The sequence below is a fragment of the Symphalangus syndactylus genome, chromosome X (assembly GCF_028878055.3).
Source record: "Symphalangus syndactylus isolate Jambi chromosome X, NHGRI_mSymSyn1-v2.1_pri, whole genome shotgun sequence".
NCBI lineage: Eukaryota > Metazoa > Chordata > Mammalia > Primates > Hylobatidae > Symphalangus > Symphalangus syndactylus.
Window position 1 is genome coordinate 63,525,150 of NC_072447.2, and position 16,859 is coordinate 63,542,008.

At 37.5% G+C, this 16,859-nt stretch overlaps 1 protein-coding gene across 4 annotated transcripts in view; it reads left to right on the forward strand.

Annotated features, from left to right (window-relative positions):
* The window catches only part of CLCN5 (chloride voltage-gated channel 5), a 162,254-nt gene that overhangs the window by 119,066 nt on the left and 26,329 nt on the right, over positions 1–16,859 (forward strand). For 3 of the 4 annotated variants that reach the window (XR_010119611.1, XM_063634724.1, XM_055268041.2), the window contains exons 5-6: positions 13,810–13,961; positions 16,425–16,524. Coding sequence is in view for 3 of the 4 variants with exons in the window: in XM_063634724.1 (XP_063490794.1) it covers positions 13,810–13,961; positions 16,425–16,524 (252 nt within the window). In the remaining variant the exon portion in view is untranslated. Of the gene's footprint in view, positions 1–13,662; positions 13,676–13,809; positions 13,962–16,424; positions 16,525–16,859 lie in introns of those variants that run through there. The other variant, XM_055268042.2, reaches the window with a different exon arrangement.

The window sequence follows — 16,859 nt, forward strand, 5'->3', positions numbered from 1 at the left end:
ATCCTGGGATCTTCAATCTCCTAAATGATTTTTTTAATTTGCATTCACTATGTTCATTCTTTGTGCTGTGAAGTTCTGTAAGTTTTGACAAATATATAGTGTATCCACTATTACAGTATCATGTAGAATAGTTTCACTGCCTTAACAAGTCCCCTGTGCATTACTTATTCAGTCCCTTCTTCTCTTGAGTCTGTGGCAACCACTGACCTGTTTATTGTCTCCATAAATTTGCCTTTCCCATAATATCATGTAAAAGGAATCATACAGAATATAACCTTTTTAGACTAGCTTCTTTCACTTACCAATATGCATTTAAGATTCATCCATGTCTTTGTGTGGATTTATTGCTCATTCCTTCTTATTACTGAATAGTATTCCATTGTCTGTATATACTACTGTTTGTTTATCCATTCACCTACTGAAGGACATTTTGGTTGCTTACTGTTGGGGGCAATTATGAATGAAGTTGCTACAAACATCTGTGTGCAGGTTTTTATGTGGATATAAATTTTCAAATCAAGTAAGTAAGTATTCAGGGGTGCGATTGTTGGATCATATGGTAAGACTATGTTTTGTTTTGTTTTGTTTTGTTTCATAAAAAAAAGTGCCACCAAACTGTCTGCCAAAGTGCCAAAGTGGCTATACCATTTTGCATTCCTACTACCTATGAATGAGAGTTCCTTTTAGTTTGCATCCTTGGTATTGTCAGTGTTTTGGATTTTAGCCATTCTAATAGGTATGTAGTGGTATCTCATTGTTTTAATTTGCATTTCTCTAATGACAAATAATGTTGAGTATCTTTTCACATGCTATTTGCCATATGTACATCTTTCTTTGGTGAGGTTCAGGTTTTTTGCCCATTTTTAAATTGGGATTTTTTTTATTATTGAGTTTTAGTTCTTTGTATTTTGGATACCAGTCCTTTATCAGATATATGTTTTGTAAATGTCTTATCCTAGTCTGTGGCTTGTCTTCTTGGCTTTTTTTTTTTTTTTTTTTGAGACGGAGTCTTGCTCTGTCGCCTAGACTGGAGTGCAGTGGCACGATCTCGCTTGGCTCACTGCAAGCTCCGCCTCCTGGGTTCACGCCATTCTCCTGCCTCAGCCTCCCGAGTAGCTGGGACTACAGGTGCCCACCACCACGCCTGGCTAATTTTTTGTATTTTAGTAGAGACGAGGTTTCACCATGTTAGCCAGGATGGTCTCGATCTCCTGACCTCGTGATCCCCCTGCCTCGGCCTCCCAAAGTGCTGGGATTACAGGCATGAGCCAGTGCGCCTGGCCGTGGCTTGTCTTTTTATTCTCTTTGCAGTAGCTTTTGCAAACCAGAAATTTTTAATTTTAATGAAGTCTAACTTATTATTTTTTTTCTTTCCTGGATCATGCTATTTGTATTGTATATAAAAAGTCATCACTGAATCCAAAATCTTGTAGATTTTCTCCTATGATATATCTTCCAGAAGTTTTATAGTTTTGCATTTTACATTTAGGTCAATGGTACATTTTGTGTTAATTTTTATAAAAGGAGGAAAGTCTTTGTTTAGATTATCTTTTTAACGTACTTATGCCTAGTCATTGCAGCACTGGTTGTTAAAAACACTGTCCTTTCTCCACTGATTTGCCTTTGCGCCTTCTTTAAAGATTAATTGACTGTATTTGTGTGGGTCTATTTTGGGGCTCTCTATTCTGTTCTCTTCGTCTATGCATCTTTTCTTTTGACAATACCATGCTGTCCTGATTACTATGGCTTTATGGTAAATCTTGAAATGAGGTAGTGTGAGCCTTCCAACTGTTCAGCTTCAACATTGTGTTGGATATTCTAGATGTTTTGCTTTTCCACAGAAGCTTTAGAATCAGTTTATTGTAGCTGCAAAATGAGTTGCTTGGGTTTCTATTGGGATTGTGTTGAATCTATAGATCAAGCTGGGAAGAATTGAAATCTCCATAATACTGAGTTTTACATCCCATGAACATTGACTATTTATTCAGATCTTTAATTTCTTTAATCAGTATTTTGTAGTTTTCTGCATATAGATCTTGTATATATTTTCTTAGATTTCGACCTCTAAGTATTTAATTTGGAGTGGGGTGGGGTGGCTATTGTAAATAGTATTGCTTTTTAAATTTTGCAATTCTAGTTCATTACTGGTATAAGGAAAGCAATTGACTTTTGTATATTGACTTTATATCCTGCAGTCTTACTATGTTGTCTTTATTAGTTCTAAGAGGTTGGGTTTTTTCCCCTTCAGGATTCCTTTAGGATTCTTTGGGATTTTCTACATAGACAGTTATGTCATCTCCAACTAAAGACAGTTTTATTTCTCTCTTTCCAACCTGTATACTTTTTATTACCTTTTGTTGTCTTACTTTACTAGCTAAGATGTTGAATAGATGAATGGTAAGAGAAGACATCCTTGCCTTGTTCCTGCTCTTAGGGGAAAAGAGTCTAGTTTCTCACTATGAAGTGTGATATTAGCTGTAGGGCTTTTTTTGGTAGATGTTCTTTATTAAGTTGAGGAAATTATACTTTATTCTTACTTTGCTGAGAGTTAATCATGAATGGATGTTAAATTATGAATTATGTCAAATGCTTTTTTGTTGTCGATTGATATCATATGACTTTTCTTCTGTAGCCTATTGTTATGGTAGATTACATTGATTTTTGAAATGTTGCTCCAGCTTTGCATACCTGGAATAAATTCCACTTGGTTGGGATTCCACTTGGTTGGAGATAATTGATATTATGCAATGTTGAATTCAATTTTCTAATATTTTAAAAGGATTTTTACATCTATGTTCATGGAAGGTATTAATCTGTAGTTTTCCTTTCTTGTAATGTCTCTATTTGGTTTTCATATAGTTTAATGTTGGCCTCATAGCGTAACTTAGGAAGTGTTCTCTCTGCTACAATTTTCTGGAAGAGATTGGGGAAAATTGGTATCATTTTATCCTTAAATGTTTGGTAGAACTTACCAGTGAAGCCATGTGGGCCTGGTGCTTTCTTTTTGGCAAGGTTATTAATTTTTGATTCAATAATAATAATAGTGAATACATTTAAGTTCTGCAGGTCTATTTTACAACACAATAATGATAGTTAATAATAAGGTATTATATGCCTGAAAATTGCTAAGTGAATATATTTTAAATGTTCTCACCACAAAAAATAAGCATGTGAGATAATGAATGTATTTAGTTTGATTTAATAATTTACAATGTATACATATATAAAAACATGTACACCTTATTTGTCAGTTGTACCTTCATAGAGGTGGAGAAAATATAGAAGTGGGTTGTTTAAGCTTCGTGTATTTTGGGATTTCTAGCTCTCTTTGTTATTTATCTCTAGTTTAATTCCAGTTTGGTAAGAGAGCAAACTTTGTATGATTTCTAATCTTTTTAAAGTGTGTTTTGTGGCCCAGGATGTGATGTATCTTAGAAAATATGTGTAAACTTGAGAAGACTGTGTATTCTGCTGTTGTTGGAGGAAGAAGTTGATAAATGTCAATTATATTCAGTTAATCAGTGAAAAAAAAAATAATAGATATGGGGCTCTTCAGATTTTTCTGTTTCTCCTGTGTAAGTTTTGGTAGTTTGTGTCTTTCAAGTAGTTGGTCCATTTCACCTGTTAGTAAATTTGTGTTCATAGTATTTCTTTATTATCCTTTTAATGTCTGAGACATCGGGAGTCATGACCTCTTCTTCATTTCTGATATGGTAATTTGTGTCTCTGCTCTTTTTTCTCTTGGTTAGCTTGGATAGCAGTCTATCAATTTTGTTGATCCTTCCAAAGAACCTGCTTTTGTTGATTTTTCTCTATTTTTTTCAGTTTTATTGATTTCTGTTCTAAATTTCTTATTGTCTTTGGTTTGCTTTAGGCTTATATTGTTCTCTTCTCCTAGTTCCCTGAGATGGAAGCTTAGGTTATTGGTTTTAGATCTTCTTTTCTAATATATACATTGAATCCTATAAATTTCCCTCTAAGCACTGCTTTTGCTGCATCCCTCAATGTTACTTCTCACATATATTATATTTTCATTTATTTCAAAATATTTTAAAATTTGTCTTGAGACATTTTGATGTACAAGTTATTTGGAAATGTGTTGTTTAATTTCCAGGTATTTGAGGATTTTCCAGCTATTTTTCTGTTATTGGCTTCTATTAATAGTTCAATTCCATTGTGTTAGGATTTACAGCAAACTGGCTAGGACTTGGGCTGTATTTCATGTTTGGCGCCAGAGGCTTCAAATTCCTCTAGTGTCCTTGTTTTTGTCTCTCCTCTTGATTGTGAGTTTCCCTGAGGACAACTCCTCTAGAGAGTCTGTGTCTTGCAGCTCTTTCAACTGTGATTCACTATTATACTGGAGCCCTGTTGAGGTGGTGGTGAAGTATGGGGGAGGTGGTAATTTTATAATCCTCTGATTAAATATCACTGTTTGATGGAACTGTGTTTTATGGCTGTGACCTTCATACATTTTTCTCCAGTAGTATAGCTTTTTGTCCTCCCTGCCCTCTACTCTCTTCTTTGACTGCAGCATTCCCAATGTGTTTACTTGAAGCCCTGCACCCTGTTGAGTATGTTCCCCTGCTTTAGGTGAGATAAGAAGGCTAGATGGGGTGGGAGTGGGAGGAATGTCCTTCTCCCAACTGAGATAAGGCTCAGGCACAGTATTTTCCCCTGAGGCCTTCGTTATGGAGAAATCTCTGGCAAGTTTCACAATGATTTCTCTTTCCCTCCCCTTGTCAGAGCCAGGAGGGATTCTTAGATCTTCACTGTGAGAACTTGGTGGGATTCCTGGAGGTAGAGCTTTGGTGTGGGAGCTCCCCTAAGACCGTGGTCCCCAGGAGTTTCTTGTACTCACGCTAGTCCACACTCAGCCTTCAGCAGCTTGTTCAAGTTGCCATTTGTGTTTCTACCAGCTCCAGCCATTTCTACTCCAGGTAAGCAGATCTCAGCTGTGTGTCTCTTTGAATAAGCTTGTCTCTTCAGATTTTGGGGTGGCAGTTTCCTCTGCAACCTCAGTTCTCCAATGAGTCCAAGAAAGATCATTGATTTTTTTTGGTTTATCCAACCTTTTCTTGTAAGGATGAGAGCAATAACTTCTAAGTTCTTTGCTTACAGGAGCTGAATCCAGAGGTTCCCCATTTTCATTTAATAATACCACTTTGGTCCTTTCTTGAAGGAAATATATTTTCGGCTCCACTTTGTTCCAATTCATGACATGTGGTAGAGGAAGCAGTTGCTGTAATGCTTCAGGGGGTATGCGCCATATGTTTCTAAGATCTGGGGCTAACAGGTAATTCAGAGATACTGTAGCCATATGGGTATAGCTCTGTGTAGTTAACCACATGCCAGAAATGTTGGGTCTCAGTGAGATACTAGATTGTCCTGTACCTCACTGATGAGCTGAGTCTTACCTTTCTTTTCTAAGGATTGGTAGCACCATTTTATGATCTTGCCAGTAGAGCATTCTCAGTTAGCTATACAATCAAAATATCATTTGGAATTCCTCACAGATAAGGGCCTCTCAGAAGTCATTCAATCCAATATATGAGTGACCAAACAAAAAATCATCGCTAAAATGAGAGTATGAATTTGGAAGGGACCTTAACATTATACTTGCTAATAGCCCTTCATGTTACAGATGGCAAACCTGTAAACCCACAGAGATTAAGGCAGTTGCCCAAGGTGACACAACTAGTGAGTTATGGAGCTAGGATTGGAATCCACATCTTCTCACTGCAGGATAATAGGTCTGATCACACTTTGTTCGTATTTAAAAACTGAATAAGCGTTCTTCCTCTCAGGGCTATCCCTCTTGGTGTTGACCAGAAACTATCACCTGCTTTGTCCACAAGTATCCCAGTAATCTGCCTCCCAGAACATAAGTCTGCTCCTTGCAGTGTCCTGTCTCTATTCTTCCAGTTGCATTGCTAGTATTTTTTCTTTTCAAAGTCACTTATATAACACATAAATATGTCTCACTATAAAAGATTCAAACAATACACAGGTTTTTAAAATGTGAAAGTCTCCCCTGTTCTTCCCACTCCAGAGACAACCACCAAAAAGAATTCAGTATGATCCTTCCAGTTCTGTCTCTATCCAGTCACATATACAGACACACATTTAAAAAAAGACATATTCTGCTTATTTTGTGACTTGCTTTTTTCATATAATATGTCTGGAATACATTTCTATTTCAGTACATATCAGTCTACTTCTTTCCTTGCACTATTTCCCTATTACTAGATACTTTTATTGTTTCTGGGTTTTTGCTACTACAAACAGTGCTGCAATGAATAACACACATACACTGGTGTGCACAGGTGCAACTGTGTCTTTAAGTAATTCCCACATGAGATATATATATATATATGCTTTTTTGAAACTTATTTTTCTGTCCATGACATCACACAATTCCCATGAATTCAAGGAGAATCTCACAATTGGTATTTTCTATCTTGAAATTTTCCCCCCGCTAAAGAATAATTGCTAGTCTTGTGTACCCAGTTTCCTTTTGGAAATTAATAGAAACCAATGTAGACTTAGGACAAAAGAACTGGAGAATTGCTGCTTCTAAAACAATAATTAGAAGTTATTAGGCAGGATCATGCTACCCAGAGGATTTCCCAACACTGTGGTATGTAATAGGCATTTTAGGGCAGTGTCTCCCTACCCATCACATTCCCCATTCTCTTGTCAGTCCCATAAATGTGTACAATTGAGAAGGAAGGAATGAAGAACAAGTAAGGGAGTGGGGCGCTGTTTACTTTTTGTGGGGAGCCCTCTCAGCAACTTTGTCAAATCTAGCCCCTTTACTTCATTGCTACATTGCTTTCTGTGGCATCTTAGTCCAGTGGGAGCCCGCAGATACCAAGCCAAAGTCCTCATGCTGTTTTGGTTACTTTGATAACTCTGTCAGTTAGCACCCTGGTTCCACTGGTCATGAAAGTGAGTTGAGTCAGGAACTTCCAGATTTGAGCAGATGCTGGGAATAAGAGGACTACAAGAGATACACCCCAAGAAAATATCTACAACCCGGTAAAGATGGAGTTGTATCCACTGGGAATAAAGAGTCAGAAGGAGGTGTTAGAATCTGAATTCATGCTTGTCTCCACAGCTTTCCCTATGCCTTTCTGCCATGCCCAACCTTCCTGTATTTTTCTCATAACTCTCAAACTTCATTTCAATATCATAGATTTGTTGGGGTTCTTGCAGTTCCATTTCCCACATCCTTCACCACCCCTTTTATTGTCTAGCTCTCAGCAGAGTCAGGATAGAGTTTCTTCTTTGTTGTCCTTCCTACATGTTAGACACCTTCAAGTTTTAACCTGCTGTGAACAGGAACCAAAGCAGTGGATTGCTAAATGAAATGAGTGCAGGGATGAGATTCAAAACAACGCAGGCACTGCCCAGTGAGATTGGCTGTCAGACATAGCACTGGGGCAATGTCCTGGAGTCTCCTGGTATTCCAGCCGCTGGATCATGGGTAAGTTCAGGAGTTTCTAGGGTAGGATGAGGTGGGGGAGGAGAGTCCTGAGGAAAAAGTGGTTATTTATCTGTAGCTACTGAAGTATTTCAGTATTTAGCAAACTGGTATGGCATACAGATGCATACCAACAGAATAGCTGCCCTGAATAAGTGTCCCAGGGGTCAAACTAAGAGTATACTAAAGCATAATGTGGTCCTGGATAGGTACTATCCAGGACTTAGATGGGAGGGCTACTCCAACAACATTTGCTTTTTGGCCACTGGACTTAGTTAAGTGGGAAAACAAAATAGAATCAAAATGAAGGCACAAGTTGCTAGATAGAAAGTTCCTACAAATGTTGGTTGATTATCAGGGCTTCCGCTATAATGTACTATCAGACAAATAGGTGAAATGGGATGTGAAAGAGTTTATGTAACTTAATGGCAGATCTAGAATGGATGAACCAGTACAAGAAGGGAAGCAGGGTGCGGGTATGGAAGTAAGAAGTGGCATATAATAGGCTCTTAGTATTTGCTGTTGAATGCAAGTAAAGTTTAAATGACCACAGGATGAATATCTGCTGATGTGTGTTAGGCATAATGTTGAATTTTTTTGTACATGTGGTTCCAGCCTTGCAAAAATACAATATATCCCTGTAAAACTGAAATACACTTTTTGAAGGGACTATTTTCAAGTCCTGTGATATATACCAATAGCCCTGCCCCATTTCTTTGAATGCTTATTTATATCTTTAGGTTGTTGCCAATTAGTGAGCCCTCATGCAGCTGTGATATTACTAAAGCAGTACTTCAAGGTCTGTGCATGAGGCATGAGATTTCTTCCTGTTCTTTTTCCCCTTGTGTTTTTGTTAGTGTTTAACTAGTTCACTTAATCAGTTACTGTTCAGCCCCCTAGGTAAATTTCTAATGGCATATTGGTTAGGGATTTAAATAAACATTATTCTCAACAGATTTTTTTTCTTGTATTTTAAGGGGTTTTCCAGTTTAAAGCATCATGTGATTTTTAGAAAAAAAATTAGCCAGTGATTTCCATAATGGGAACTGAGTTAAATACATTCATTTATATGCCTCCTCATTCAAGCAGTGTGTTTCTAAAGACCTGTTGTTAAGTCTTTAGACCCAAGTATAACCCTACGGGAAAGCTGTTTCAGTGTTGACTTTTTTCTCTGACTGGTTTACTGTATGTTTTTCCTGGACTCAGGCAATGCAGATTAGCCTTTTGGGGGCTTTTCGTTGTATCATTCAAGTTGAGATCTAATTGTACTTTAACTTGAATAATTTTTGTTAGAACATTAAGTTATTTTATATATAACATTCACTATGCCTTCAAAATTTGAGATAAGTTTTACTTTTTTTTTTCTTATAGAGACAAAAATCTAGACTCACCTAAGTACCCCAACCTGATATGTAGGCTCATTGTTTAATTTTACTCTGCCTTCCTTGGCAGCATATTTACATGCCAGAAGCTTAGCTCTTAATGCATTGTTTTTTTTGAAAAGCCTTTTGCATTTTGTTACTTTGTGCATCATTAGTTAATGGGTAGATCATTTCTGCTGCCATTCTTGACAGTTAATTTTTAAAAATTTATTTTCTTTCTACTAAGTTTTAAAAATGCTAAGAAAAGAAACCAGCTAGATGTGGAATATGACCAATGACTTAAGCTGTTTGTCATCAAGTCAGCTATAGATATCTTGATGAAAGTGTGTGAACAAATTAAACCTTTTCACTGATGAAACCTAAAATAGTAGCAATGGCTGTCATCATCATCATTATTATACATCTTAAAATATATTGTTTTTCCTGTTCTAAAAATATGATGAGTATTTTTAAATTCACAGTACGTGCTTGTGTCAATTAACCATTTAGAGGTCTTCATGTGCTAAAAGTTTTCAAAATATTGCTGTAGGGGCCACTGGCATTGTAAAAATTGGGAAATGATCTGGTCAGATCAGTGTTTCAGAATGAATTCTGCTTATCTCAAAATAGTCTATTATTGTGTTTTTATCATAGGATGCATTAAAAGTTGGTAAGAATTTCTTTATCTTATTTTCACAATAATATCAATTGACCTACACTGGGCAGTCTGTATAATGAACACACACTAAAGATGGCAAGTTTGCCAGAGAAAGAATGGAGAGTAGAAAAGAATAAAAGAAATAAAGCATGTCAAACTCTGATACTGGTGCCTCATTTCTTAATCTAAATTGTAATTAAATCTTGTTTTAGTATGAGGACTGAATCATAGCCACCAGCCCTCTAGTTCTCAAAGGAAGTAACTGTACATGGAATGAAAAAAAAAAGTCCCTCTCTTGGAAGTGCTGATAAAGCATTTGAAAAACACATGAACTTTCATTAAAAGTTAATAACATGGCACCAGCTATGCAATCCATAGAACTATACATTTTTATGTACCAAAAAAGATAGTATCTTTGCTAAATCGACTGCTAAATACTATAGCTGCTAAAGTGTGAAATAATCTTATAGATAATGTAAATCGTACTAGATAATATAAGTGAATTCTTTAGTGGTCTTCAGATACTGTTACAGGTAAAATTGTGTTTACTAACGAACAACTTGGAAGGAGGCTTTAGAGGTTGGGCACATTACCCTCTTTGAATGAGATAGACGTACTTTTCTAAAAGTTTAATCGAATAAGGCAGTCACAGTTGGGCCACAAATGGTTTTTGCTTTTTACAGCAATGTAGCTCATGGCCACTTAATACAGTCAGTTGACACTTCATTTTCAATCCTCCTCCTTAATGCTAGATTAGTTCATCAAGTGAGTGAGATAATATAACAATGATGAACTGAAAGCATTCAGGTCCCATGCAGTGCCTCACATTTCACAAGGTTTTGTTGTATTAACATTTCAGGGTGTATTGAACCTTAAGAATTGATGCGAGTAATACCATTTCAAAGCTCTACACATAGGGTCCAATTATTATAGCACACTGTGACTGGGTTAATGTTTAACAGTGGCTGTCCTTTGGGTTCCCTTAGGGAATCCTCCCAATTTAGGGAGTTGGGAGATAGCAATTTTATTTTTCTTTACCAGACTGACCTTATTGCAAAATTAATTAAGACCTGCTTTAAAATAGCCTTCACAACCCTTTAAAACCATGGAAACATCATAGTGAATTTGTTGTCAGGCTAAAATAGCTACTTTCATCCAGATTGGATTAATGAGTATCAGAGTTGTTGTTGCTTTCTGCGTAGAGCATTACTACCCAGAAACAACTCATTTTCTTGACTATACTCTGGGTTTTCAAAGTGATGAGGTGCTGTTAAAGAACTGACCTTGTATAGTAAGTTCATAAGAAGTTTAGTTTTTCACATTTTTCTTTAATTATTATTTGTACATAAAGAAGCATAAAACGTGTACAGTTTAAAGAATAATTATTAAGTGAACACTCAGGTAAACCACCTCCCAGATCAAGAAAAATGACCAGCATTCCAGAAGCCCTGCCCTTGCCATGTGCCCCTCCCACATGGCAGCCCTCTACTTTGCGTAGCTTCTGTCTTTACTTTTGCCATTTCCTTGCTTCTCTTTGAAATGTAATCACTTACATTTGTATTCTAAAATGATATAACTTGCTTGCCTGTTTTTGAACTTAGAGGCATAGAATCGTAATGAATGTTATGTGCATTTTTGTGTCTGGTATCTTTCACTCAGCATTAGGTTTGTGAGACTTTACCCACGTTGTTGCTATCCAGTGTATTTTTTAAAATGCCTTTTTTTATATTTGCCTTTTTCCCTTTTATACTTAGGACCCCTGTAACTCTAAATTCTTTTGGATATTTCTACTTTGCCTTCTTGGACTTTCTGTTAAATGAAGACTAAGACTTGTCTGGACCCAGGTTTCCTGAGCTGACCCGACTGCTACCAGTTTGATGGCATTTGTTTAGATGAGACTACATCTTTAAGGCTTCTGTGCCCGGTTAAAAATCTTCCTTTCTCCCAGGCTGGTCCAAAGGTCTGGTCACGTGACTCCAACAGTGACATCACATTCTGACCGCCAGGGAACACTGGTAGTTCTTTAGGTGGCGTTTGTTGCTGTGAAAGGCAGAGAATGCAGCAAGTGCCCTTCTAAAGCACTTCAGACTGGAGCTTCTTTTGTAAAAGCTCCCCAACCTAAATGACCAAATGCGGGCTGCCAAGGTTATTTCTTCCTTGAGGCAGAAAAAAAGAAAACTGTGATTGAAGGTAAGCAGACTTGAGCCCGACCAAGGACTGAAGCATGCCCCCCGGGAGCAGGGGGTCTGGAGAATTGCAAGCAGTCTGTTTAGGATTCTAATCACTGCCAGCTCTTTGAGAGGGGCCTGACAATTGCGTTTCTAAGGAAACCAGACTACAAAGGAGGATGATGCGGTGCTCATGTTACCTAGTGATGTAATAGGATTCTTTCTTTCCTGCTAGAAGCTGTTGCAGATCTTCATTTTGCCTTAATATCCTTAAAGGTGGGGGCCTCATTTGATATATAGTGTATCATTAGATAGCTATCAGACGATTTTTAAAATCAGTTTCACAAAATCCTGTTTTTCCCCTTCTGAAAGGAGAACTCTTAAACCAGAGCAAATTCAACTGGAGCATTAACCTGCCTTAAAAAGTAAATATCTGGTTGTTTGGTGTCATGTGTTCATGTCAGCATTGGACTTGAGAATTGAAACAGCTTGCCCTCCCCCACCTCCACACACACATACTTTATCCTCTTTCTGCCCTCATTTCCTAGCTGGCTTCTTCCCTCTAAGCTCTCAAGAAACACACCAGCTTTCATCTTTATCGATATGACACTGACATGATAGGAAATGCTGGGCTGGTGATTCAGCAGCCATCCATTTTACAGTCAGGTACGAATGAAGATACGGAAAGGACTTTGGTTGGGGTTTTAAGATTAACTTGTTCACCTTTTCCACTCCACCCCCACCCCGCCCCCACCCTACAGATGATTTGGACTCTGCAGAGCTTTTTCTTTCAAATGTGCACCTTGCCTGTGAAAGGCATGCTGACTTAGGTATTCAGAAGACTTATAATTGGTAAACCAATTTTAAGTACAGCTTGGGGTGTTCCTTCAAACTTTCCCCATGAGAGTGCTAAAGTTGTCTGTTTGGAGTTTACAGTGAAGATGGGGATGCAGATGGGAGGAGAGGGAGTCAGCTCAGGCCCACTTGGGCCTCCTCTGCAGAGGGATTCATTACCAAACAGTCTGGAGGAAGCCTTGTCCCTGCCAAGGTTGGTGCTGCAAATGTGAGCTTTGGCTGGGTGAATTAAATGATGGCATTACTCTGCACTTTTCCCCAGTGTGCATTTGCATAGATTCCTCAGTACTGTTTTGTATTTTGTGTTTAATAGCAAAATCTTATTCCATCAGATGATGTTGCTGAAATATTTTGATCAAGTTTAAGCCTTGTGTGAGTATAGCTTGTGAGTTTAAAACTTTCTCCCCCATTCCCACCGTTCATCAAACAAATTTTGGTTCAGCTGATATTTACTGATTCTTGGATATGTGCTAGACACTGTAGAGAAGGGAATGATGAATCAGATATCAGGCTACCAGCAAAGAGCTTGTAGTCTAGAAAGGAAGATAAAGCATGCACAAAAGTAATTGTAATAGAAGTACCCAAAGCAAAGTAGATAAGGGACTGTGATGGGTGGGCAGGTGGATATGTTTATTCCAGTTGAAGGATCAGGGAGGGACATTTCATCACTGAATCATACTCTGTTCTTTGAATCTCTGCTGGTAAATTTTAGACTGTGCTGACATACTTAGAGTTCCTACAAGCCTGTTACATCAGAGATCAAGTCTTATACCTATTGAAGGGAAATTTGTACATTCCAGCCAACTTAACTCGTGAAGAGGCCCACGTGCTTTATTTGGAGTCCCCAGTCAGGCAAAAACCACTTCATAGGATTGAATTATTGCCTTATAAATGTAAAATGGTTCTTGATGTGTTATGGCTGCAAGTGCCTTTGACCCTTTTGTCTCCCTTCCATAAACTGAAATACCTAAGCTGCTCCTACCTCGTTTTTGTCTTTTGTTTCATAAATCCTTTCCCATTGCACATCAACTCTTGTCTCTCTTTGTACTGTCACTCTCATCTGTTGCTTTCCATTCACACTGCCTTTAGCCACTCATCATTTTGTGCCTACACCACAGAAACCTCTGAATGTAATGGATGTTCCTACCAGGTGACTGTATTTCTTTATCAACCCCAACTGTAGTCATCCGATAGTTTAAGGGCCCGCCTTTTGGAACCAAAAGGAACGTATTAAAAATGTTAAGAGTTTCTGAAGTACTAATGTCTGTTTCTTGTTCAATACAGAGGACAAGTCGTACAATGGTGGAGGAATAGGTTCTTCAAATAGGATCATGGACTTCTTGGAGGAGCCAATCCCTGGTGTAGGGACCTATGATGATTTCAATACAATTGATTGGGTGAGAGAGAAGTCTCGAGACCGGGATAGGCACCGAGAGGTAAGACAAAAGATGGCACATGGGTGAGTATTAGGAAATACAGGGGAAGAAATTGAAGATACATATTCTTTCTATTCTTTCCTTTCTTTAGCCCTGGATGTGACTGAATCTGGTTTCTTTTGGCAATATAGGGTTTCATTTTTAAATTTATTTTTAAAGACATCTTGCACATAATTTTTTTATTATACTTTAACTTCTAGGGTACATGTGCACAATGTGCAGGTTTGTTACATATGTATACATGTGCCATGTTGGTGCTTGCACATAATTTTTATCCTAAATTTTAAAAATTGTATTTAATGATTTATCTTACTATAGTAAATAGTCAAAAAGGATCCTCACAGCAAAAAGGGATATAAATGCCTCTGAAGAGAGGTGAAAACAAACTTGGAGGAAGGTGGCAAAATAAATGTCAAAGATCTTCCTTTCCCATATCATCTCTCTTTTATGGTTTTTTCCTTAATGCAGGATATTCATAACTAAGAAAAGTAAATGGTTTTCTGTTAAAGGAATAAAAGAAAAAACTCTCAGAGCCCTAGTGTTTACTGAAGCATACAAAGTAAACTCCTTGTGATTATTGCTCTTGTACAACCATAAAACCAAAGTAAACTTATGCTTTCAACTCCAACAAAACCACAAGACCAGTTAAATTCAAACTGGGGACATTAACTTAATGTGATAGGTAATACATGGTACTTATGGCTATGGCACAGGTTCTTTTGAATTTAGCAAGAGAATTTCCCCACTTTTCTCTTTTTGAAATACTGTGAAAATTTATCAGAGAGACTTGCCAAGGTCATTTGCCTTTAACTTGTTGCTGTGTATCATTTAAATTAGGGAATCACAATTTCTGGTTTGTATAAGGGCCACGTGGAGAGCTTATTTAAAAAATAGGTGTCCAACCCCAGAGATTCTCAGTAGGTGGTCTTCTGGTGAGTCACTTCTTCAACCCACAATAGGTATAATTTTTTTTTTCTTTCTTACTATTTCTGCTTGGACTCCAGATTTGAAATGGGATTTTTTAAGCTGTCCCATTCTCTCCCAAGTTCATGATTTCCTCCTCTTAGAACCAAGCAAATCTCTTGAGTAGTGAGGTGAAGATTGCCTTTCATTCTTAAGCCTTTCCAGCTCCTGACTGGTTTTCTCACGACCACCTGAACCCAGGAGTCAGGTTGCCCCAAGTACAGGTTTTGAGAAATTCCTTCTTAATCCTTGGATATTTGGTGATTCCACCGAGTTTTCTTGTCACAACTCGACAAGTTGATCACTATAAAGCATTTCATGTTTTTCATAAGATTTCTGCCATTTGGGAACATATACACATATTCTTTCTATCGTATGTATCAATTCATCAGGTGGGCTTTAGAATTTCTGCCATCTGTAATTTACCAGTTTGTCATCAGTTGCATATTCAACATGTTATCCGGATTATGAGAGTCACCTGTGATATGACAAGTGCACACTTCCTTTTATATTAGTGGTTGTATCTGAGGCAAATTATGCCAATTAGTAATCCAAAACCAGTTAAAGTGTGTTTATCAAATAGCCCAAGGGGGCTTTTTGTTTTATAGCATTAACTGTTCATTATCAGAAGGGAAACACTGTCACAGGGAAAAATGTAACTTTGTTCCTTTTCAGCACTGAAATTGGAAACTTAGAGTCATAGGTCAAAACTATTTTAAAAAATGCTTTTGAAATTTTCAGAATAATTTATTGTTTGTGACGTTACTGTAGATAAGGTGGGGTAACTAAGTTGCCATTTCAAAGATAAGAAATAGAGGTACAGAGAAAGGGGAGGTACCAGTGACAAAACTGTCAGAATGTTGATTTTTAAAATGTAGGCCCTGAAGGGTTAAATTGTCAAGTCTAGGACTTAAAAGATAAAACTTTCTGCACCTCCTGATAGCCTTGATGTTACCAGCAGGTTGTTGAAAATGAAAAGAGATACATCGTTGCTATCACTTAGTATCGGTGACCACTGTACAATTAGGGGTTTGTGGGATGAAGTCTGGGAATTTGCCTGACCTGAACCACAGCCCCCTGGTAGGTAGTAAGCCTCAATTTGTACTTTTATCACTCAAATAAGCCTGTGTTTATTTATTCTTTGAAAAACATTGAAACTATTTGCTGTGAGTCAAGAGATTACCCTTGGAATATCTGATGTCCAGGACAGAAAGATACCACTGCAATAAGCAAAACAAGTTGATGCTATAAGAAATGAGTGGCTTGGGAGGAAGCTCTGAATAAGGGACTTGTGGGCATTACAATGCTGTAGATGAAGGTGGGGTTTCAGTAAACCTCAAAGTTGTTAGTGAAACTGGTTCAGCTAAAGATTATGTGAAAAGTAGCTCTAAATTGGTCTCTATTCTCCAGTGATTTGTCTTTGTATTTCTTTGTTGAACAGTTTTTAAGTGAAAAAAGGGTGTGTGTAGAGTGTACCAATGTTTTCTCGTTTTCCCCTAGATTACCAATAAAAGCAAAGAGTCAACATGGGCCTTAATTCACAGTGTGAGTGATGCTTTTTCCGGCTGGTTGTTGATGCTCCTTATTGGGCTTTTATCAGGTATGGTAAACTGTTAGTTTTCAAAACAAATCTCCTAAAATTGTGGTATGTCTCTCCCGTAAGTCCTGAGCTGAGTCAGGTGCTGTGTTTTCCTATTTTTCTACCTTAAATGAATTGCTGGTGAATCTTGTAGAAGCTCGATGTCCCCATCTGTAAAGGGTACTAATACCTGCAATTCTTACCTTGAATAAATGAGGAAATGCATTTAAATGCATTTTGTACACTATAAAATAATGTATCCATTTTAAGGTGATGTTAGCCCTTTGGTGCTTATTTTGAGGAAAAGCCCTTCTGTTGGAGACAGTTTTTGTTTTTTTTTTAATACATACTGCATG